The 25,771-nt window shown below is 41.0% G+C and overlaps 1 protein-coding gene across 4 annotated transcripts in view; it reads left to right on the top strand.

Moving 5' to 3' along the window:
* The first annotated feature begins 819 nt into the window (after positions 1-819).
* The window catches only part of veph1 (ventricular zone expressed PH domain-containing 1), a 120,355-nt gene continuing 95,403 nt past the window's right edge, over positions 820-25,771 (top strand). For all 4 annotated transcript variants that reach the window (XM_061719123.1, XM_061719124.1, XM_061719122.1 and 1 more), the window contains exons 1-3: positions 820-936; positions 20,509-21,100; positions 21,285-21,503. In XM_061719123.1, coding sequence (XP_061575107.1) covers positions 20,963-21,100; positions 21,285-21,503 — 357 coding nt within the window. In that variant the 5' untranslated portion in view covers positions 820-936; positions 20,509-20,962. The remainder of the gene's footprint in view (positions 937-20,508; positions 21,101-21,284; positions 21,504-25,771) is intronic.

The raw sequence follows: 25,771 nt of genomic DNA, 5'->3' as shown, positions 1-25,771 counted from the left end.
CTCCCTTCCTTACTCCCTCCCTTCCTTCCTTCCTTCCTCCCTCCCTCCCTCCCTTCCTTCCTTCCTTACTTCCTTACTTCCTCCCTTCCTTCCTTCCTCCCTCCCTTCCTTCCTCCCTTCCTTCCTCCTTCCCTCCCTTCCTTCCTTCCTCCCTTCCTCCCTTCCTTACTTCCTTACTCCCTCCCTTCCTCCCTCCCTCCCTTCCTTCCTCCCTTCCTTCCTCCTTCCCTCCCTTCCTTCCTTCCTTCCTCCCTTCCTTCCTTCCTTCCTTCCTTCCTTCCTTCCTCCCTCCCATCCTTCCTTCCTTCCTTGCTGGCTTCCTTCCTTCCTTCCTTCCTTCCTTCCTTCCTTCCTTCCTTCCTTCCTTCCTTCCTTCCTGGCTTCCTTCCTCCCTTCCTTCCTCCCTTCCTTCCTTCCTTACTTCCTCCCTCCCTTCCTCCCTCCCTCCCTTCCTTGCTGGCTTACTTCCTCCCTTCCTTCCTTTCTCCCTCCCTTCCTTCCTCTCTCCTTCCCTCCCTCCCTCCCTTCCTTCCTTCCTTCCTTCCTTCCTTCCTTCCCTCCCTCCCTCCCTCCCTCCCTCCCTTCCTTCCTTCCTTCCTTCCTTCCTTCCTTCCTCCCTCCCTCCCTCCCTCCCTCCCTCCCTCCCTTCCTTCCTTCCTTCCTTCCTTCCTTCCTTCCTTCCTTCCTTCCTTCCTTCCTTCCTTCCTTCCTCCCTCCCTCCCTCCCTCCCTCCTTCCTCCCCTCCACCTGTTGCCCTGCCGGCTCCAGTCGGCCGCTGGATGGCGCTCCCCGGCTGCAGTGGTGTATGTATCCGGGCTGCGGAGCAGCTCCGCGGGGTTGTCTGCAGCAGTCCCCGGCTCTGTGCGCTGCCGTGGCCGCTATGGAGGGTCTGGAGGTCCCGAGCACAGCAGCTCATCCCCGCTCCGCGCGGAGCAGGTAAGAAACCCACGGTTCCTGCATGACTTAATACCACTGCATGAATCTGTACAGAATTACTTAATGTCGGGAAAGTTGAGCAGATGAGGTAAAAGCAGCGGTCAAAGCGTTGGAGAGACTTCCCCAGACACTTTTCTGTTTTCTTGTCTTTAAGAGATGTAGAGACACGTGAGGGAGCGCAGGTGCTCGCAGAGCTGCTTTCCTAGGCAGTAATGTGTTGATTAACACCAGGTTAAAATCCTTGAGAATTATTCAGTCTACATGTGCAAAACAAACACACGCAGCAGAATATTGCGAATATGTCTGCGGTCTGACACAACAGACTAAAGCCGGATTTATGGTTCCGCGTTAAATAGACGCAGAGCCTACCCCGTAGGTTACGGCGTACGGTTCGCGTCGCTGCATACCCTACGCCGTAGGCTCTGCGTTGGTGTAACGCGGAACCATAAATCAGCCTTAATGTGCAGCTCTCTATCACACACGCAGCCTCTCCCGGTGTTTGGTGTAAATATGCGTAGTGGGAGCACGAAAGGCAAGTTCCGTCGCATTGCTGACATTCACTGTGGGCATTTCTGCTTTTAGCGATCTGCTCAAGTTGAAATCTACTGTTGCTCCACATGCCGTGAGTGAGGAGGGGAGGGAGAGGAGCCTGGCGCTCTTCAAGGTCACAGACAAGACAGACAGATGCTGATCTCATCTGAAAGAGGTCATCATCATCATCATTGTTGGTTTTATTTCCATCAAAACTAGGGCTGGGCGATATGGACCAAAAGTCATATCTCGATATTTTCCAGCTGAATGGCGATACTCGATATATATCGATATTTTTTCTGTGCCATAATTGGGGTTTCCCCCAAAGCATTATAGCATCTCTGTTAGCTTCATTTTTTTCTGAGGCAAACTCTTAAAAAAACAGTCAGTTTTAATACAAAGCCTCGTGCCAAATGTCACACAGGTTCCTTTATTAACAGAGGTCCGCACAATATCAAAATGTATAAAACAAATGAAATAAAAATAAACTGCCTGCATATAGAATAAAAATGCTTCTTGAATAAAATAAAACAAATATCCCTTTCCTGCATAACAATTAAATTCAAATACACTGTGCAATTAATACAATGTAGACAGTAACAGGCAGACTTTTCCACTGAGGTTGACAGTTGTGCAAATAACAAAACATTTGTGCAAATCTCAAATAAAACATTCAAGTCAATTTGTCACAAACTAAGCTATATCAAAATCATAAAAAAAAAAAAATAATAATAATTTAAATCGATATAAACAATATTGTCTCGTACCATATCAAGTTTTAAAATATATCGATATATATTAAAATATCGATATATCGCCCAGCCCTAATCAAAACTCTCCTGACGTCTCCTGTCACTTGGATGAATAATTTGTTGTCAAAGCTGTTAGGATAGTAGAAATGTATGCTATTTGTTTTTTTAACCACTCACTATTTCTGAGAAATCCCACATGATCGACCTGGAAGCTGCCTTTCATTTGCCAGTCAGTTTGTCCAGTTGTGTGTATCAGGTGCATGTGCATGTGAGGTGCACTGGGTTTTTCTACTGCTTTGGCTCGTACAAATAAAACACCTGCAGATGTACTTGTAGAAATCTTTTTTTTTTAGACACAACTCAATGGTGGCTGTGATTTATTACTCATTTTTTGCTATTCATTCCACTTACTCCATCAGAAAAATGGGAAAACTAGATAAAGGAGGCCGGATCTCTAATCCTCGAAACACATTCAGCAAGCACAGAGTGCACCTGAACGCATCTGGAGGTCCTTATATTTTGTGCACTGAAAGAATTCCTGTAATCAGTCTGCACTCCTGGATCACACTGATGCCGAAAGCAGAACATGCTTCCGTTCAGAGCCGGAGTTCAGGCTGCGGGCCAGCGGGGAGCTGAATGAATAATGAATGGTTTTGAAAATGTGAGTGAATGTTGGTTGGCTGTGTGGCGGTCGTGCACTATTCCAAACAGCACTTCTCCTCTTTGCCATGGAAATCCTCTCAGCAGTTAGGACTCTCAAAGCCAAAGTAGTCCCCCCCCCCTCCCCGAACCCCCTCCAACACTTTAGACTGGAATCGCTGCCATTTAACGCAGTTGTGTCTGCAGAGAATCACGCACACTCGCATTTGCATCCACAAAAAACGGCCATGAACACAAAATGAAAAGAGGAATGAGGTCTTTACAAACCAGCCAGCCCGGGATCTCCTCATTCTTGTGATATTTCCCCCCATTGTCTGGTAGTCAGATTAGTTCCACTGTTGAATCCAGCACAGAAAGATTTTAAGAATATCTTTATACGAACAAGTGTTGGTTAAAATTGAGTGTTTGAAAACGATGTCATGATGACGTCACTGATTTACACTTCTTTTGGCCCAAAACAGTTGAAACCTTCCCAATTAAGGAAAAAAAAATGTAGTCTACCAGAGAACTAAACTGATTTATTAGAGCAGGATTATTATATTTATAATATACTAAAGGCTAGGATAAGGGCATCCCTGCTGAGGCTGCTGCCCCCGCGACCCGGGAACGGATAAGCGGCGGACGATGGATGGATGGATGGATGGATGGATAATATAGATAAGCCCACTTAGAGCATTAGTGTGAAGTATAGAGTAGGGATATCTTTCCGTGTCACTGAACACTCTTGTTCTTTCTTACCTGTTATAAGTCATTTAGCTGCTCTTTGGTGGTGTGACCTCCATACTTGTCACATTAAGGATTCCTGTGGTCTAGCCTGTCCAGTGACTGCTCTCAGGACAGCAGCAGAGACGCAGGTAAAGGCCAGACGCTCTCATGCCCTCCCCACTGTTTTCTGCCATTTTCTCCATATTCCTCGTTTCGTCATTCTTTCCATCTTTGTAATTTCGTGTGCCTAACAGTTGCTATTTTCCGCGGCTCCTGTCATATTGTAATTCCCAGTTGTTGCTCCACAGCTCCATAACCGCAAGGCATAAATTATGAAGAAGTTTCCCGCTCTCTCTCTCTCTCTCTCTCACACACACACACACACACACACACACACACACACACACACACACACACACACACACACACACACTGACACTCACTCACAATACAATACTCCTATAGTGTGTTTCAGTGGTGAACCTCGAGGGTCCATCTTTCAAGTCTTAGCTCGGTTCTCTGCAGCACTGAGGATACACTTGCAAAGACATCTTCGGGGAGACTCTTTTTTGTGACTTCTTCATCTTAGTTATTCATGAAATTCAAGGCATCGGTTACATAAGTGATTGGCCTCGTTATAGAGTAACCGCTAACTCAGCCAGACTTTAATCTTGTTATTAATATGAAAAGCTGGTTTCCACTCAGATTATGGCAGCAAGTTATTTTAGGACAACATAATGACATGATCTTTAATGTTTTAAAGGGTTCAAATTGTGAAAAACTTGTCTAATTATATGCACTGGTACTGAGGATATACATTTTTAACCCTTAGAAGTCCTAGCATGTAAGCATCTTTTTTCCATTGCTATCTCAAAATGTATAGATTTTAAAATATTGGGCATTATAGAGTATCTTAAATCCTTTTTTTCAGAACAGCTTAGGCAATCCAATGAAATGATTATTATTATTTTTATATTTTCACCACCTATTTGAACACACCTGAGCAAAAAGTACTCCGAATTTTTGAAATCATTTTCAAATTAAAAAAAATTTGAATACGTTACGGTGCAAAGTTCACTTTCGCTAATTTTCATTGACATAACAACAGAAAACCGGTCTATTTTGAAAGTTCTGTAAAAGTATTGCTACTTCCAGTAAAAAAACAAACCATTAAAATTAATCTTAACTTTGGACATAAAAGACAAAAAAAAGTTTTTCTAAGATTAGATGATAACGATGTCAAAATAAGGAATTGTCCATTATTCCCACTCAATTTACTGAGGGTGCACCTCCTGCACTAAACCATGCTGTTTGAGCTCTAAGAGTTACTATTTAGAGATGTACCATTGGCATCTTTTTGCTTCCGAGTCTGAGTCTGAGTCATTTGATTTTGAGTGTCAGCTGCTAAGTCCCAATCCAATGCTTTGGCAAACCACAAAGAAGAGGATAAAAAAGAGGCAGTTCTGTCCTGTCTGTCCTATCAATTCCTTAATTGGAAACAGTTGCTTCTGTAGCGCTGCGTTCGCTGTCCAATTTGAAATATTTCAAAACTGCAGACATTTCTGAAATGCAGAGGAGCCTGCCTTAAGTTTACTCCAAGTTTACATCACCCAGCGCTGTCAACTCCTCAATAAGTTGCTGGCTTTATAATTGTTATATAATTGTCTCGGATGATGTGGGGGAGAGGAATAAAGTTGTAGTAAATCAAAACACTAAACATTTTTAGAACTACAAATTAACTTTCTTTTATTGATTATTTTTTTAATGTCACAATTCAAACCCTTTTCTCTTGTCCTAATTAAGATACAGTGAAGCACCTCTGAATTATTACAATAATTACATTCATTAAGATAATATATGAATAATAGTTATTTATATATATATATATATATATATATATATATATATATATATATATATATATATATATATATATATATATATATATATATATATATATATATATATATATAATTATTCAATGGTGGTGTGCCAGTGCAAGATCAGCCAGTGTGGAAAGGTGAACGTCTCCTGTTGTGACTGCTGCTGAGTGGGGAGGGCAACAGCAGCATCGTCTGCTTGCTGAGAAGTTTGAGAACAAACCTACAAATTAAAGTGGTCTTAGGTGACACCTGGAAAAAGTGCCAGATTTTCCACTACTTGCTTTTTTGAAGAAAAAAAAAAATGAATGAAAATGAAAAAAATCTAATCATTCCCACCGGATCCTGATTGTTTTGAAATCACATGATTGGGCCATATGTCTGTGATATATTGCTGATTATGGCTTACAGTTTAAGATTAAGATTCCCAGAATATTCAATTTTTTTGAGATAGGATATTTCAGTTTTCTTAAGCTGTAAACCATGATAATAAAAGGCTTGCAATATTTCAGTTGATTTGTAATGAATCCAGAATGTATGACATTTTTGTTTTTGTAATTGCATTACAGAAAATCACAATATTCTAATTTTCTGAGACAGTCCTGTATACAAATATTTGTCATAGATCACTTTAGGGGTGTGAAAAAATATCACAGATCACCCTATTAAAGATTTGTCATATCTTAATATTGATTTATTATAGATTTAGATTTATTATATTTATTATATTCCACGTTATTGTGTTTGTAACAAGGCACCTTATGTTAGATATTCTGTGTCCAGTAACACATTTGGCTACCAATTTCAGTGTCTTCATATTTTTCATCCCAGTATGTTCAGCGAGTGCCACGTAGCACTTTTGCAATATGTTTGCAAAGGCCTTTCTTTTTAGTTGATTTACAAAGCACTTATGCAATGCCGATACTGCTCTCATATACTCGTACTCGCAAAAACTCTCCGATACCACGCACCGATACCACTTCATTGTTGTTGTAGTTACTGGTTAGTGACTCTAGGGGGAGATGTTGAGCCGCCCCGCGGCTCCCCGGGTGAGTGTGCAGCCTGGCGGCGGAGCAGCCGCCGAGCCGACGCTGCTCAGCTAGCCGTTCCAGTTAGCCGCTAGTCGGCTAAGCTTAGCGTGGTGACGAGAAGAGAGTGATACCCATGAGTGAGACTGGCAGCGCCGTTTCAGGCAAGATAGCAACAATTAATGATAGCGGGATGTCAGCAGTGTGGACACATAAGGGACGACGACAGAAGCAAGGCAGACTGCGAGCTATGTGCTGCTAAGAAGGAGGAAAGGAGAATAGGTTGTTTAATACCAGCAACTTGATAAAACATCTCAAGACGCATCATAAAGCTGAGTATACAGAGTTTTCTAATACTACTGCAAGACCACAACAGCCAACATTAGCTAAGGTTCTGCAAAAGCGACAGACAATGGCAAGAGACAACCCAAGGCCGTGTTGGGACTCAGCGAGCTGTGGGCGCGGCGCGTGGCCGGGGGGTGTGCGCTCCTACCGTGACCGGGCCGCGGAGGAAAGCCCAGCCGCCTGAGTTTTGTTTGAAATAGTTATTCTACTCATTTTATTTATTTTTATTGAATTTATCTGTTGCAAATAAAACCTGTCTTCCAATTCATTGCATTTTTCATTGCATTTTTAGCCTAGTTATGTTTGTGGTAGAAGTATCGTATCGGTACTCGGTATCGGCAAGTACACAAATTAAAATACTCATACTCGTACTCGGTGTGAAAAAAAATGGTATCGGGGCATCCCTAATCACGATACACGTATCTTGCCAACACACACCCCTAGATATCTTGGTACTCAAATAGCATATCTATGAATAGAAGGTATGTTTGCCTGATTACATGACCTTACTTAAATAAAAACAAAAACCTTTCATTGGTGCCTGATTGGTCGGTCAGTTGACAATTTCAGTCACCAGTTGATCAATTGATCATCCCTAGTCTAAATGCCTGCCCTTTTCCCCATTAGTTTCCGTGAACAACTTCCTTGATGGTTCCATGTCAGACCTCCAGTCAGAAGATCACGGCGTCTGAGGAGGTGAAGTGGGCAGAGTCAGTCAGTCAGAGCCACACATTGATCCCATTGCCCGGGTGGTAAGCCACAAGCCAGTATTCTCATAGTGCTGGTCTCAAGCCTGGATAAATGGCGACAACTGTGCATTGCTTTTAGCCGCTATGTCACACATCAGGAGATGAAACTAGCTCACAAATCTACAGCGGACCTGATGGCAGAACCAAGGGAGAGTCAACAAAGAAATAACTGAAGAAAAAATGAAGCCATGACTAGGGCTGGGCGAATTTTGGACAAAAATAAAATCCTGATTTTTTTCTCTGAAAACCCGATTTTCGATTTCGATTTCGATTTTTTTGGTAAAACTACAAAAGACAATGGAATAAATTGTTTCAAATATTTTATCTTTATTTTTAAAGAAAAATAGCAAACAAATTTCCCTATTGGGAATGAAGTGCAATTGAAAGATACTGTAAATCCTCCTTGGGTTTAGTAAAGTGACAACATTTACAATTTTCTTGACCAAACAAAGATGAGACGAGCTCTGTCTGTAATGCAGCCCGCTGCAAAAAAGGAAAATCAATTTTACGATTTTCCTTTTTTTAACATCGTCTTGAATAATAAATCCGATTTAGATTTAAAATCGATTAATCGCACAAACCTAGCCATGACCGAGCAAGAAACTAAATAAAGGACAATGTCGTAAAGGCAGCTTAACCTCAACACCTAGAGGGAGACACCACCCGATCTAAAACACTGGAAAAGTTCCTTTATACTATATTACACATCTTTATAAAGTTTGTGCCATCAATAAAAAGTCCATAAAATGAACTGATCTATTTGATTTCTTCATTAGCATCATAAGTGTTTCCCTGTGATACGTTTACATGGCTTGTTACTGAAAAAATAACCCCACTCTTGTGGGTTTTCTACTAAGACATTGCTGCTTAACATAACGGGTAAGTCAGCCCATCATCAGATGGTTTACAGCTGACTTTGCTCCAAGCGGGTGTAAACTTGCAATTTTGTTCTTCGTGTGCACTTTAAATAGCAATGCAGGTGTGCTTATTCAGCGTTCCGTAAAAGACGGACTTGGAAGGCTTATTTCACCCACAGGCTCACATTTGTTTATTAACTAAGTAGGACAGATTTTTTTTCAAGACTCCCTCCGACTTTTAGCACATGAAGCACCCATGCACGTTTGACTTGTGCTCTGCAAACTAGGCGAATTTGAACATGGAGCCTTGCAACCTAAATTCTGCTGTTTTGAAATTCTGCATGTCTGTATGGTATTAGAAGCGAACAAAGCAAATGTTTTGTCAATGATGTATTTTTAAGAAACAGGGTCTGTTGTCTTTCATTTGCAACCTTTACACAGACTTTAGACTGCCGACTCTTCACCCCCACTTCCCCCGTCTCCTTTTCGGCAAATCTACGTAATGAAATTTTTCACTCAAATAAAGGTCAAAAAGAAAGAAACACACAGAAGAACCTTTGTTGTTCAGTTCACTGCATCTTAACTGTTGCTCTGATAGTCTGACATGAAGCCGTACTGTTGAGCAAACTGTGGAATGCTGAATTTTTTTCTGCTCCTCTGTCCCTCTCTTTCACTCAGCTCTTTTCCAAAGTATTAGAGTGTGTGTGTGTGTATGTGTGTGTGTGTGGGATGTCTTGCAAGCAGAGCAGGTGCACATTACGCTGAAAGACAGGGCCTACTGAGCAGAGAGAGGGGAGTGGAGGCGGGAGAGAGGGTGGGAGAGGGTGGTCTGCCTTAGTGCGTTACACAAAAGCGTCAGTGTTTTCCCTACCTCTCCCAGAGGGCTCAGCAAAGAGAGAAGTGGCAGTGGTGGCAGGCAAGAAAGAGAGGAGCCCTTCGGTCACATTGTACCTCACGTAGCCTCCAACCCTCCCATCAGTCCCCCAGCTTGCACGCCCCCCCCCCCCACCCGTCACCCCTCACCCAGTGGCCCTCTCACAGCTTGTCTGAGAAATGTGAGCGTCTCCTACGGCTTCACCTTCAGCGGAATGTAACAGGACGTGTTTAGGTTTTTCGGAGAATAGACAACCGATGATCAGGAATGCCGTCAACATCCGAGGGGTTGTCGTTGGGATGAATCTCCAGGAAATAAACTGAAGTCAGTTTAATGTCTTCTGAAGTGATGAAATGAGTGTGTGTGCCTTCGTGCTAGTGCGTTTAAAGGCTGCATTCTTAAGCTTGCTGAGCCGTAGCTGGGTGATTAATAGTAACTCGCTGATTGTCTAAGAACTGAAATTCCTCAGAGCCATTTTTTTCCTCTGCTTCTGCACTCACTTGCACACGCATACATGCACAGATGTACGTGTAACAGCGCTCAGGTGCCCTCAGAGGAGTGCAGGAATGGACACAGTTGGCAAACTGGGTAATCTTTTTCTGTTTGCTATTTTGAGGCGTTTGCGGTGGAATAATGAAATCCCTGTATGCAAGTCCTCTGCAATTTACATAAAGCATTAAGGACAGCAAAATATTATCCATCTCTGGCTTCTTCTCCCTCTGGTTCTTAGTCTACTGTCTTTCTTTCATTCTGAATTCGGATGTCCAACTATGTTTCTTCCTTCCCTGAATGTGTTTGCCTCTCTGTTCCAGTGCTCCTTATTTATTGTGTTTTATTTGTGTGTCTTTCTTAAAAGACATATAACTGAATTACTCTCAGTCCATTTATTTTCCATACCTGCTTTGTCCGCTTGAAGTTCGGGGAGGGTGGATCTTAAAAAAAACAGGACATACCGTCAGTCACAGATAACCGTAAACATTTTAAAAGATGCAAACACTTAAAAGAATTTATTCACTTCCTTACCCCAACTTTTTAACCACAATCAGTTAAGAAAAACAAATGAACCAAAACATGCTTGTTTTCATTTGTGGGGGAGAACTGCCGAAGTTACAGTCACTTTCAGAAAATGAAAAGCAAAACCCTCTGATGTGATGAAACAAAGACCCAAGGGCTTGTGTGTCGGGGAATCGGGAGAAATCAGTGAAAGCGCAGCATCAGTAGTGACAGCTAAACACGGTGATGGCAGCATCATGTTTTTGTGTTTTGTTTTTGCTTACAGTAGGATCTTGTAGAGCAGTTAGGATAGAGTAAAATTAAGGTACATTTAGAAAAGGAATAATCATGAGTAAAGACTTTTCCCAAAGCACCCGGGTTTTTCCGATAGAGTGAAGGTTTAATCTTTTAAAAGAAAAAAAATCATCCAAAGGTTATACCCAAGTGGATGGCTCACTGTTGTCCAAATATTTTTGCCCATAAAAATGACAAATTCTACTTCAGCGTTGTCATTGTTAAACTTAGTGATGACAGAAATTTAAGGCAGTATTTCTTAGGCAGGGCATGTCCTTAAGAATAAAAAATCCTGAGTGTTTCATTACTTCTTGCATTAAGTTAAACTATTTCATTACTCTTATAGCCGCTAAACTTTAGGCACATCCACACAACATGGGAAGTTATTTGTAGTAACTAAATAATGTAATTTTTGGACTAATTGAGTAAAATTAAAAAAATTAAAGGAACCCTGCCACACTAAAAAACTACACATTTTTACGGCTTTGACTGCTTTACGGCATACGTCACTTCCCCCTCCTTCCCGATTCGTAGTCGAGACGAAAATGGGCGGGGCGTGGAGCGCAGCTCCGCAGAAGCTGGTAACCCGTTGCTGCTGCAGCAGCTCCACACAACAGACGTGGGGAAAAGATCCTAATGGTTTAACTTTTCACCGCTTTCCTGCTCGGAGGCAGAACCAAGGAGACAGAGTATCTGATTTAGGCCCGGTTTCACAGACAAGGCTTATATCAAGCCAGGAGTAGGCCTAAGTCAGACTAGTAAAGCTAGGTCATTTAAGTGGCTTGCATGAGCGTGGCTTACATTTGTCTTAGTTAGTCCCAGACTGTGGAGTCCTGGAGTAAGCTTAAATGAGAACGCCTCATTAGCCTAAGTGGGAGCACAGTCTGTAAGCCTAATGGTGTTCATAAAAACCTGGAACGGAATTGAGGACAGTTTTGCTGGAGGGAATTTTGACACCAAACATGGCTGAAGCTAAAAAAACACGCTCAAAGAACTATACTGAGTATGAAAAAAAACTCTACTTAAACAAATTTTGGGAAATCATGCTGTTATTGAAAGTAAAGGGCATAGTGCTGCTGTTGAACATACGAAGAACAATGCTTGGGCTGCCATTTGCAGTGAATTCAATGCAAATTAAAATGTAACCACACTTTTGTATCTAACAGTGTTCTTTTCCCAGAGGAAATTATTCTAACCCTGGTGGAAGAGCCAGTGCACAGTGACTGTGCACCCTCCACATCTGGCATGGCATCCCAGAGAAAAGATGCTGCCAAAACCATCCAGCAGAGACCAAAAAGGATGTCAATGCATGAAAAGTTAACCTTAGAAGTTCATGAGCAGAAAATGAAATATCTGAAAGAAGAGCATGACATGAAAATGAGAATTCTACAGGTCGAATTGGATATGAAATTAGAAGAGAGAGTTGTTCAAAGAAAGATGCATGAGATAGCTATGTAATGTAATGAAATACACTTGACAAGAGTGTGAGTATTGTAGTCACCACAACCTAAATTTTAGGACAGCCTTGGTTGAGTTTCTCATTTAATTTTTCAGCACACTATTGCACTGCAATATTGCACTGCAATGTGAAAGCAGTGCAAGTCCTCGTTGGACTGGCAGGGCACATATGAATCATTCTGGTCTTCCATTGGAGGGTCAGGACAATTATACTGCTTTAGGTAGTTGTGCAGAACAGTTGTAGCAATGATCACCTTGCAGCATCTTCTTGGCTCAAAACAAAGTGTATTGCATAAACACTGGAATTGATTTTTCCACACTCCAAACATACGCTTGATCATCCCTCTAGTGCGAATATGAGCTTTGTTATATCTTTGCTGCTCAGTTGTTGTGGGATGTGGCCAAGGTGTTAATAAATAGGAACTCTGCGCATATGCACTGTCACCAATTAGTATTCCACTATGTTGCCCTCTCTCAAACTGAGCACACAATGAAGAGTTGTGAAAAATCCTTGAGTCATGTGTTGCTCCCTTCAAACGGGCAACAATGTTTGAAAACTCTAAATTGGGAGTGCATACAGCCTGAACATTGATGGAAAACCAGTTCTTACGGTTCCTGTACTCCTCAGCATCAGGAGTTGATGGACACTTGATTTCAACATGACATCCATCGATACAGCCAATCACTCCTGGGAAGTTCCCATATTCGTAGAATCGCGATTTATAGTTGGCTTGCTCAGCAGCATCAGGGAACTTAATGTACAGATTTCCCAGTTCACAAATGGCACTGCAGACATTGTGAACTATTCTAAACACTGTTGCTTTGCTGACACCACACAAATCACCAGTTTCACGATGAAAGGTTCCAGATGCCAAGAATCTCAAAGTGATCAGAACTTGGAGAGAACTGGGTACAGGCCTTCCTCTTTGAGACATGGAGGAAAGTCTAGGCTCAAGCAAAGTAATTATCTCCAGTACATCTTCTTTGTACATACGAAAGCGGTTTCGGAAAGTTATTTCATCAAACATCAATCAATCTATAAGTATTTGTCTGGCTGGCCTCTGTAGCGAATATTGGTCTTCATTTAGATATTCCAACTACTCCATGCTCCCAAAACATCTGTGCTCCCTTTCACAAACAGTACTAAGCTGAAGTTAAACCTGCCTCTTTGCAGGATTAATATAAACTTCAACTTAGTCCTAGAGTAGCTCTAATCCACCCTCTTGCAATTGGCTTTGTTTAATCCAGAACAGACTAAATCTATGACTATTTTAAGATATGTCTGTGCAAGTGACTTAAAGTTAAGCCAGCTCAAACAGCATTTTAGTCTGAGACTAGGCTTAAGCCTTGTCTGTGAAACCGGGCCGTAGGCCCGGTTTCACAGACAAGGCTTATATCAAGCCAGGAGTAGGCCTAAGTCAGACTAGTAAAGCTAGGTCATTTAAGTGGCTTGCATGAGCGTGGCTTATATTTGTCTTAGTTAGTCCCAGACTGTGGAGTCCTGGAGTAAGCTTAAATGAGAACACCTCATTAGCTTAAGTGGGAGCACAGTCTGTTAGCCTAATGGTGTTCATAAAAACCTGGAACGGAATTGAGGACAGTTTTGCTGGAGGGAATTTTGACACCAAACATGGTTGAAGCTAAAAGAACACGCTCAAAGAACTATACTATGTATGAAAAAAAACTACTTAAACAAATTTTGGGAAATCATGCTGTTATTGAAAGTAAAGGGCATAATGCTGCTGTTGAACATAAGAAGAACAATGCTTGGGCTGCCATTTGCAGTGAATTCAATGCAAATGAAAATGTAACCACACTTTTGTATCTAACAGTGTTCTTTTCCCAGAAGAAATTATTCTAACCCTGGTGGAAGAGCCAGTGCACAGTGACTGTGCACCCTCCACATCTGGCATGGCATCCCAGAGAAAAGATGCTGCCACCACCTTCCAGCAGAGACCAAAAAGGATGTAAATGCATGAAAAGTTAGCCTTAGAAGTTCATGAGCAGAAAATGAAATATCTGAAAGAAGAGCATGACATGAAAATGAGAATTCTACAGGTCGAATTGGATATGAAATTAGAAAAGAGAGTTGTTCAAAGAAAGATGCATGAGATAGCTATCTAATGTAATGAAATACACTTGACAAGAGTGTGAGTATTGTAGTCACCACAACCTAAATTTTAGGACAGCCTTGGTTGAGTTTCTCATTTAATTTTTCAGCACACTATAATATGCAATATTGCACTGCAATGTGAAAGCAGCTCTGAGTGCAAGTCCTCGTTGGACTGGCATGGGCACATCTGGATCATTCTGGTCTTCCATTGGAGGGTCAGGACAATTATACTGCTTTAGGTAGTTGTGCAGAACAGTTGTAGCAATGATCACCTTGCAGCATCTTCTTGGCTCAAAACGAAGTGTATTGCATAAACACTGGAATTGATTTTTCCACACTCCAAACATACGCTTGACCATCCCTCTAGTGCGAATATGAGCTCTGTTATATCTTTGCTGCTCAGTTGTTGAGGGATGTGGCCAAGGTGTGAATAAATAGGAACTCTGCGCATATGCACTGTCACCAATTAGTATTCCGCTATGTTGCCCTCTCTCAAACGGAGCACACAATGAAGAGTTGTGAAAGATCCTTGAGTCATGTGTTGCTCCCTTCAAACGGGCAACAATGTTTGAAAACTCTAAATTGGGAGTGCATACAGCCTGAACATTGATGGAAAACCAGTTCTTACGGTTCCTGTACTCCTCAGCATCAGGAGTTGATGGACACTTGATTTCAACATGACATCCATCTATACAGCCAATCACTCCTGGGAAGTTCCCATATTCGTAGAATCGCGATTTATAGTTGGCTTGCTCAGCAGGATCAGGGAACTTAATGTACAGATTTCTCAGTTGACAAATAGCACTGCATACATTGTGAACTATTCTAAACACTGTTGCTTTGCTGACACCACACAAATCACCAGTTTCACGATGAAAGGTTCCAGATGCCAAGAATCTCAAAGTGATCAGAACTTGGAGAGAACTGGGTACAGGCCTTCCTCTTTGAGACACGGAGGAAAGTCTAGGCTCAAGCAAAGTAATTATCTCCAGTACATCTTCTTTGTACATACGAAAGCGGTCTCGGAAAGTTATTTCATCAAACTGATTCAATGGATTACTCCTATCACAAGTATTTGTCTGGCTGGCCTCTGTAGCGAATATTGGTCTTCATTTAGATATTCCAAATACTCCATGCTCCCAAACCATCTGTGCTCCCTTTCACAAACAGTACTAAGCTGAAGTTAAACCTGCCTCTTTGCAGGATTAATATAAACTTCACATAGTCCTAGAGTAGCTCTAATCCACCCTCTTGCAATTGGCTTTGTTTAATCCAGAACAGACTAAATCTATGACTATTTTAAAATATATCTGTGCAAGTGACTTAAAGTTAAGCCAGCTCAAACAGCATTTTAGTCTGAGACTAGGCTTAAGCCTTGTCTGTGAAACCGGGCCGTAGTGTTCTTTCTGGTAAAGCACTACCGCTTTTGTCCAAAAGATGCCGCCAAACTCAACACAACCTGAAAGTTACGTTGTGCTGCTTTAAACTTAATGAACGATGAGTTCAGCTGTCAGAACCAGCACCTTCCAGTTGAGACTGTTGGCCAAACATTTCATAACTTTGAAAGATTAATACACGTATTTCTAACTTCACAGATTATTTTGATTGTCTGTATATTTGACCAGCTGTTTTCTTGTTGGCTCCAGTTGCTGCTTGGCATTTTGCGCCAACATTTACTGGGGCATGAAAAATTGTAGCATACTAGTCCAGTCCTGGCATTGCTTCAGTGTGTCCCTGCATGTTTCAGGACTCATATGAAGATTTTATTTCATGTGTTATGTGGCTTGGAGCCACTTTATTTACCCAAGCTTCTTCATATCCATACTCCTGTTGAAATAGCGATGTCCCCCATTTCGACAGTCCCAGAGTCAGACTCAAACAGAGGCCTCAATAGTCGTTGACCTCATTCTCTCAAATAAGAACTACTTGAGCCACTGACATGTTCAGTTCTCTCCCTTGACCTATTATTGCTCTCCGGCTTTAAATTTGAGTCAACCTTTGCTATCTCCTCTTTATACACATATAATTGTCGTTTTGATCTGTTTGCCTTGATGTGTGCTAATCCAGCCATCGATCCATCTATTACCCGCTTCTTCCTGTTCAGGATCATGGGCTGCAATCATCTATATATTCTTGTTTTATTCTATTCTTTTATTTTTCATGTACTTGCAAAGAACTTTGCTCCACCTTTGTTGTTTTTGGATGCGCTATACTGTACACATAAGTTTAATTTTGACTTCCTCCTTGGATGTAAACTCAGCTAATCATCTTAGGGGAGACCTGACTACCTCTGTTCATTGATACATTCTACTTTAACCTGGCTGAGCTTGACATTTTGGCCAAGAAGAATGCACAAACTTCCAGAGTAGGAGTAGGCTAGTTAATCAGTTGGCAGATTTATCAAGCCAATTATTATTTTTTTTATATATAAATCTGCCAATACCTCCTCCTCCTCTCGATGAGGCACAGTGACTCTACACCAGGTCTGAATGGCGAAGCGTCTCACTTTATCTCTAAGGGAGAGTCCAGCCACCCTGCAGAGGAAGCTCACTTCAGCTGCTTGTATGAGCAGTCTTGATCTTTCAGTCATTACCCACAGTTCATGAGCATGGTTGAGGGTCAGAATGTGGAGTGACTGGTAAACAGAGAGCTTTGCCTTTTGGCTCAACTTTCGATTCATCACAGACTGGTACAGAGTTCACGTTACAGCAGGCCCAGAGATGCTTGAATACTTCCACAGGAGGCAGCGCTTCATCCCAACCGGATTGGTTATTCCACCCTTTTCTGACTGAGTGCTGATTCTCATTCCCACCGCTGCATTTCGCTCCAGTCCAAGCTAAAGATCCCGTCTAAAGGAACCCATCAGGACATCATCCTCCACCAAAATCAGGGGTGTAGTCTTGAGGTCACTAAGGCTGCGTCCCAATTGAACCCCTTGCCCTCGTTTTCTTCACTATCCCTAACTTTTGCGCGTTCCCGTGAAGGTAGTGGTGTCCCAATTCCTCTTTTCACCAAGGGGGAGGGGGCATAACTAGGGCTAGGGGCTGAGAATAGCCCTTACGGATCGAGGGATTTCAGATGCTCACTTGGCGAGCGAGGGGGTATGAAAATTTCCCAGAATGCTTTTCGTCGTCATTTGCGGACTGAATAAAAAAAAAAACATGGTGGACATTTCTTATTTTTTTGTGAATAAAATCAATATTTTGAGTTAGTTTCTGCATAAAAATGCGTTTTGATTACATTTCTAGTTGCAAACCAATATTTTACTTTCATAATATTCACTCAGTGAATGTACATAATCCCTTTTTTGTCCGTTGTTCGCTAAGATCGCGCCGGAGTAAAGGCTGTTAGGTTACGCCGTAGGCTACATAAGCTACGCCGTAGGCTCTGCGTCGATTTGACTCGCCGACCGAAGGCAAACAGGCAGACTCGTCTCAGAGAAATAGAGAGAAATAATCCTGTGACTCGTCAGATTTGTTTTGGATGTTTCTGATATAATAGTTTTCAGAAACCACAAAGTAATCCAGCTGTTATCTGGGTAATTTACACACTTTCAGATAAAGTTGCCGAAGATCACGCCAGAATAAAGGGATTTATGGTTCCGCGTTACACCAACGCAGAGTAGGCGTAGGTTACGTAACCTACGCCGTAAGGTCTGCGTCGATGTACGCCGCGACGCGCGCCGTACGCCGTACCCTACGCCGTAGGCTCTGCGTTGATTTGACGCGGACCCAAGCTCCGGAGCCGGCAGACAGAAATCAGAAATAAACTGAGCCCCGGTTGCGGATCTTAAAGGTTACCTTTATACCTGAAAAAATATTAAAACTTAATAAAGTGCCATAACAGCGCTACAGCTGAAATTAAAACAGCTTTTGGCTCTCAGCTTCCTGATCAGGGTAGGGATGAAAACGAGGGGGAGTAGGAGAATTGGGACAGGCACCTGGGCCAAGTGCCCTAGATCTCAAGTGCCCTAAAATATCCCCCTTCTTTTTTAGGGCTTAGGGAAGAAAAGAAGGGCGAGTGGAGAAAAGAAGGGCGAGTGAAGTTGAATTGGGATTGGGCCCTAAATCTCCCCAAACGCTCCACCGCTTGGCTGTTTAATAAATTTGAAGTTTAAAATGTGTTTAATAAATGTTTATTGGAGTTGAGTAAACATGTGCATCATTTTTTTTTTTTTTTTATTGTTACATTGCTGTATGGAGTGGAAAAAGAGAAAGTCCACTTAATTCCAATTACTTGAAGTTATCATTTTGCTCCCTCAACATAAACGCTCATAAGGCAAAGGCTGTGTTGTTTTACTGTTGATCCAATAACGGTCATCAAAAGTACAGATTTCCCAGTGATCAGCACCTCACTGGTATTACTGTACTTTTCCACCTCATGCATTCCATTGTCAGATTTTATCTGAAGCGAATCATTTTCATTCCTGCTGCACATTTAAAACCAAAGAGTGCTAACAGACTCATGATTAAAGCCAACTTTATGCAGAAACAATAGGCAAAGTAAATTAGTCTTTACATTTCAGATAATGTGGAAAACAGAGAAAAGCTTAAAAGGGTCTGTCTTCTTTATCCACCTCCGACAGTACACAGGAAGAGCTCCGATTGTTGACGTTCACAAAAGGGGTAGCAAGGTGTTCTGGCACGTCTGCGTGTCATAGTTAAATCTCTTTGCTGTGTACAGTAGTTTTTGTTTGTTCCAGTGGTCCTTGCTTGGACCATTAACAATTCCTGATGTGGTATCCTGGCGGTGGGTGGAATTTCATGGCCATCAGCCGCTTGGCAGGAGAGATAACAGCCTCCCAAATGCTTTGCTTTGTGCTGCTTTTTGTTCGTGTTTGGGCTCACTCCAGAGTGGCTTTCAGAGAAATTGTGTGAGGATAAGACGATAACCAATTGAGGAGGGTAGCGGGTCCAGGAGGCACACGGTGACACAATAATACACTTATTTTAGCTGCTTGTCTACTGGGAGGATGTGTAGTTAAGTTGAGGTCAAAACAAGGCAACAAACAGGCCGCGGAGATGCTTCAAAGTGGAAACATAACTTCCCTGGGAATACTGACGGAGGAAGAGGTGTGAAGCTAAGTCACTCTTCATATCCATGTGAATGTGTGCGTGTCCTTATGCCCTTCTGGTACCCTGTTTAGTGTGAGTTTTTAATGTTTGATTGAGGCTGACAAAACAAGTGATATTAGAAAGTAAATGATTAACACGGTGCTTTTCAATTCTCACAATTTGAACTTCATACATTAAAACATTAAAGTAGAGAAGTGTGCGCTCTCACCCCATCAAATATATACACTAACGACCTCAGTTGTAATTATATGAAGTTTTGGTACACTGCTCTTTTGGAATGATGCATCGTCAACGTCTCATAAATGATACATGATTTTCTTTTTAGCAGGATGACTGTGTGTACAGACTTGGAGGTATGTTAGCCTACAGTTTTGTAGTAGATATGTGACATATTACCAGCGGCTGTTTGACATCACATCATCACATATTAACTTACTCTTGGAGCTCAAAAGAAGGCAGGGTGATAGATCAGTGAAGGTGTACAAAGACTTTAAAGTAAACACATTTCAATGCCCAGTGTTTACTTCTGTATTTGATAGAAAATAGTGTTGGCTTGTCTGAAGAGATTACAAACCCTAAACCAAGAGAAGGAAAATAAAAAACAATGTTATCACCTTGTTTTTGGCCTCCGGGGTATTAATATATGTATTTCAGAGATCAGTTCAGATTGGCAGGTTAGTGTATTCCTTTACTTGTTTTTTCTTAGCTGTTGAAAGTGGAATTAGGGTTGTGTGCAAAATTTGCAAGAAGGAGATGAAGTTTGAAAGCATGCATCCAAAGATTTCTGTCTCTTCCTTGTAACCTCCATCAGAAACTACTCATACATAGTTATGGCTCCACACACATGCTCACTACACTACAAGCTCTACTGTAGGATATGGATGTGGTATACGCCTCCATCAGCTGCAATGTAGGTAAATAGGCTAACTGCAAGCGTCAGAGGAACAGGGTTTTCTTCATGCTTTTCCTAATTCATAAGGCATCACATATTCCCAATCCCAGCAACATGTCTTTCACGGATGAGATCAGTCCATGAGCTTTGGGATGAACTTGATCATTACTGGAACTGACCTTACCAAGGTAGTTAATATAGATACTTAATATAAAGTATATACTGTATATTTGTCACATACTCTACCGCCTCTCTTACGTCATTGGAGTGTATTCTTGCAAACCTAGACACTGACAGCATTTCTAGCCAGAATTTTATCCCACTGTTTAAATCTGGGTTTCTTGTCCTTTTCTCTCTATCTTTCAGGACTCCGCTGTAGAAAGACTGTTCCCCACAAAATGCCAGAAAATGCCATGACTCCATGGTGACAGCTCTCAAGCAGAGCCAGACTGACGGGGCCGGGCTGAAGAGGAGCTGTAACGTCCACGAGACCCGAGTTTGGACTCACTGCAGAGGATCTTTCCAAAATAAAAAAAAAAAGATTGAAATCTTTAAATAATCTGCAGCTTTTGGGTTGCCTGAAACCGCTCTTTTTCTTTTTTCTCTGTAACACTAGAAGAGATGTTACAGTGCTTTCTTTTCTTGTGTGCATCCTATTTAAATTCTTTCCCAAAAGCCCAGAGGAGAAAGTTTTTAATTTTTTTTTTGTAATTCAAAGATTTCCTGGATCATTATGCTCAAGATTTACCATTTCTCACTGAAAGGATACTGAACTACTTAACATCGTTTGGTCTGAAAGGACCCGTGCATCGGTGTCAGGATGCACCAGCTGTTCAGCCGGGTGCTTGGCCAGAGGGATCTGTCGAGAGCGGGGGATCTGTTTTCTCTAGAGGACACAGAGATTGAAGACTGTCTCTCTCAAGCTCTGGACCAGATCAAGGCCATCTCCTGCTCACCAGTCAGTAGGCATATTTCGATAGCCCCGATCAATACACAGACACAGTTGATAATTGCCTGAGGAATTGCAGTGCAAATGTAATTGTAATGAATTATTCATGTTGTCATGCATAATTAATGTTTTTGTCCTTAATTTATCATTGCATCCTTAATTTTGCATCCCTTTGCTGTCTGCTTGCTGACAGGACTATTTAACCAATGACAACGACCAAGCTGTGGTGGAGATTTGCATTACACGCATCACCACGGCGATCAGAGAGACCGGGTCTATCGAGAGACACAGCACAGCACTGGTGGGACTCTGGGAGTCCTGCCTGGAACATAACCTCACTCCTCAAGGTGAAAACACTGAAGACACTCCCCACGCCAAGATAGCCTCCGACATCACCAGCTGTATCCTGCAGGTATATCCACACACACACATGCACACATATCACTTAAAATGCATACGCTTGCAAATAGTTCTTCCTTAATTTGATATTTAGGTGTATTCTGACACCGAATTGCAGAGGCTGGGTGAATAAATGAAATATTAGGGCTACTCATATTGACATATTGGCAGAAGCAGATAAAAAACTGCCATTCACGTTTAAGACATTCACGAGATTATTGTTGTATTTTCAACAAATGTAAAGAGGCTCTTACTATAATAGACTCTAATGTTGCCCTTGTTGAGACATTTTGAACAGATTAGACTTTATTGTTTGTTTTGATTTCAGATCAATACCTATATGTCATTTTAAATCCTGTGTCAGTTGGAGGGACCAATATCATAGTGCAACTCCAATGCAGAGTGAAGATGCAGGCAATCCAGGTCTAGTTTCTCATGTAATCATTAGGGATGGCCGATATTTTACCGTTCACGATAAACCGTTAAAAAAATTCCCCACAATAAGAATTTGTCATCTCGCGGTAAAAACGATAAATTTTAATAAAGAAAGAAAGAAAGAAAGAAAGAAAGAAAGAAAGAAAGAAAGAAAGAAAGAAAGAAATGAGCCAGAAAGAAAGAAAGAAATGAGCCAGAAAGAAAGAAAGAAAGAAAGAAAGAAAGAAAGAAAGAAAGAAAGAAAGAAAGAAAGAAAGAAAGAAAGAAAGAAAGAAAGAAAGAAAGAAAGAAATTAGGCAAAAAGAAAGAAAGAAAGAAATGAGGCAAAAACAAAGAAAGAAAGAAATGAGCCAGAAAGAAAGAAAGAAAGAAAGAAAGAAAGAAATGAGCCAGAAAGAAAGAAAGAAAGAAAGAAAGAAAGAAAGAAAGAAAGAAAGAAAGAAAGAAAGAAAGAAAGAAAGAAAGAAAGAAAGAAATGAGCCAGAAAGAAAGAAAGAAAGAAAGAAAGAAATTAGGCAAAAAGAAAGAAAGAAAGAAATGAGCAAGAAAGAAAGAAAGAAAGAAAGAAAGAAAGAAAGAAAGAAAGAAAGAAAGAAAGAAAGAAAGAAAGAGATAGATTTATAGTTGAAAAGGTGGAGTTGAATTGGTATTTTTTTATCGTCATTTTTATCATTATCGGGATAAATGCCAGAAATGATCATGATACATTTTTTAGTCCATACCGCCCATCCCTAGTAATCATGTGGTTCTTACTACAGAGGGGTATGAAAGGGCTTAAGTTAAGTATACACAAGGGACCGTTCCCTTGGTGTACTTAACTTTTGCATGGTACGGCTCTGCTGAAATCGAATCCAATCACTTTTAAGTACTTAAAAGTCTCTTATTTCATTTTCCGTCACAGACCTCTTTCCAAGATCTTGCCACGAGCGAGCAGAAGAGGTCTGGTGAGAAAAGATACGGCCAAATAAATCTGCGTTCTCGTTTTATAAAATGTGCTTCCAGATTTACGGCCCATTGTTCTGCGATCCCTGTGCACAGATTTGTAAATCATTTGCAAACAAAGAAAAAAAGATTTCCCGTGAGAGCAAGGAAGCGATGCTGAGTCGTGTCAGAGTTTAGAGTGCGCCGTTTATACTGACATGTTACGGTACAGTAGTGTTTTCCACCAACCAATCAGAAGTCTCCAATGTTTTCACATTACTTGTCATGTCCTCCGGCTGCTTTGAACTTCAACAGAATGGATACTAAAGTTGGATCAAGTACAGGGGTGGACTGGCCATGGGGAGAACCGGTGTGGGTACCAGATTGTATCGGGCTGCAATATTTTCCCCGGAAGTGTGCATTTTTTCCCCGCGATGGTATTTTAGTAAGAAGCAGCAGATCATAGTGGAGGTAAAAGGGAGAAGAAACATATACAAGGAATTATCAGAATTATCAGTGATCTTACTGACATAGGCTAAAAAAAATATTAGAGTTAAAATATTTATTAGCGACTATTTTCATTAGACAATTGGAGATTCATCAGTGAGCTGAGAACAATAATAGCCTACTATATACAGTATAGGGTAAACAATCGTTTGCTTGCTGCATAGCAGTAAGCAGTTAAATATTTTGATCTTAATAGACATTTTAAATTATCGATTTGCTTTATTACATTTATTAATCATCAGTTTTCACAAGACGGAACGTCATCACGTACGGTCAAAAGCCAATCACAAGACGGAACGTCATCACGTACGGGGAGCCGGGAAAAAAAAGCAGGTGGGAAAAAAAAGCACCGACACCGGCAGTATTCCCGGTGGGCCGGTCAGTAATGGCCCGGCAATGGCTGACCTTTTTTTTTTTTTGTATGTAAAGCGATAGGCCCAGTAGTCCCACCCATGCATTTTCCAGGAAAATTATATACTATCCTGATTAATTAACCACTATTTTATGGTGATGTGGTTTGAACATGCAGATCTGCTTTTTCACAATGTTATGAATTACAAATCAGGTCATCAGGGTTAGTGTTTTAAGTATCAGCCTATTTTTTCTGTCAGTGTTTATGGTTTATTGACCTTGCTTTTTGTTTTTTGAACACTTATTTATGGAAATTTTCGGATTAAATTACATCAAATAAGAGACAAGGAGACAGTGACCCATATCACGTTACACAGTTAAAACTAATGTACATCAACTGACAGTATCTGCGCGCGGATTTTGGTGGACCAGTCTGGACAAAAAAGCCCAGGGCCGAATTTTTGTCTCAGTCCAGGCCTGATCAAGATCAGTTACTATGTTTGTTGGTGATGTTTGATAGAAGAAGTTAGAAGTACAGCTGCACTTTAACAGGCCGTTAAAGAACTGCATTTATCAAGATTAATTAATCATTGATTAATGATGCCACTGTCAACTGAAGGGGAAGCATCTACAGGATTAATCCTTTGATATCATTAAACTCTACAAAATCTTAGACAAATCTGTAACTACAAATCAAAGTTCAGTATTTGATAAACATCCTAAATCTTCATCACCCATCCCCAGATTTGTTTTGAGCACTGATGTGAAGCTTTAGAAATATATTTTGGAAATATACAACACACTTTGCTTGCGTTTGATTACATTTGATGCTCTCATTTCTTAATGCTGTAATCGTCCAGCTCTCTTGAACATTACCTGAAATCATCTCAGTTAAAGGCATTGTGGTGACACTGAGAGGAAGAAAGGAGAGATAAAAAGGGAGGAAATATTTATATTTATTAATAGTATTTAGTAATAGTATAATATTAATAGTATAAGTAGTTATACAAAATGATACAAACACAGTGACTATACAGATTAATGATGCATTATGTCCCATTTTGGATCTTTGCTTTAAGGGCTAATATACTTACTGTAATCATTGCCGAGCGGGCTTGAAAATGTAAATTTAAAATTGTGCTTTCTCTCCTTATCAGGCCTCTGAAGCTCAAAGGCTTAAAGCAGAGGCACTTCTCCCCCACCTTTTTCCCTCCCCTTGCCCTGTTTCTTCAGGGATGGGAATGCGTTTAATACCACGCTAATGAGACTGATGTTTTAGGAAAAGCACATGTACACGGTCACACCAGCACAAGCCAGAAGTGAGACTATAAGTTCTGACAGCTTTGACAGTCGCTCCTGGCTCTGATGTCCTAACTACGCCGGGTAAAGAGTCTCTGTCACTGTCTTCTTAACATGACTTTTTATCTCTTTAATATCTGGTAAATTTTGTCTATCTGTCTGATTTTCAAGGAACATTTTTATTTATCTGAGGTGAAAAAACAACAAAAAACACCAACAAATCGCTTCATTGAACACGTAGAAAATAATTTTCTCAAGGGGATTAAACATCTCTGCAATAGGGACAGTTTTTTTCCCCAAAACCTGCTACTTAGATACTGTCCAACACACGGCAAGTCTAATGAATACACTGTAAAAACAGCCCCTCCAGAAATAAGCACAAATTTCCATTAATCGTCTCAAATTTGTCTTATTTTGTGCAAAAGTACCTCTGCCAAAGGGGTATAAAGATTTTCTTGACTAGAATCCTTTAAACTAGCATAATAGTCTAAAATAGTCATTTTACTTCTGTAGAAATGAGTTCTTGCAATGCAGATGGGAAGATATTATTGCCTTATGATGGACTCTGTTTTGTATGGACTGCTTGAAAAGTGCTGAGCCTGACATTTGAATTGATTTGCGTGCTAAGATGAAAGAAGGAGATATGGGACGGATGGATGAATCTGTACACCCATGCATGAGGAAGAAAAGGCTCTGGAGGAGTCCTCTGACTTGTTCTTCACAGCCACTACCCACAACTGCTCTTCTCTGTGTGCTTACCTGAATAGA

This window comes from Cololabis saira, chromosome 4, assembly GCF_033807715.1.
Source record: "Cololabis saira isolate AMF1-May2022 chromosome 4, fColSai1.1, whole genome shotgun sequence".
NCBI classification, from domain to species: domain Eukaryota; kingdom Metazoa; phylum Chordata; class Actinopteri; order Beloniformes; family Belonidae; genus Cololabis; species Cololabis saira.
The sequence above is the reverse complement of the archived record's forward strand: the minus strand, read 5'-3'. Positions and strand labels throughout refer to the sequence as shown.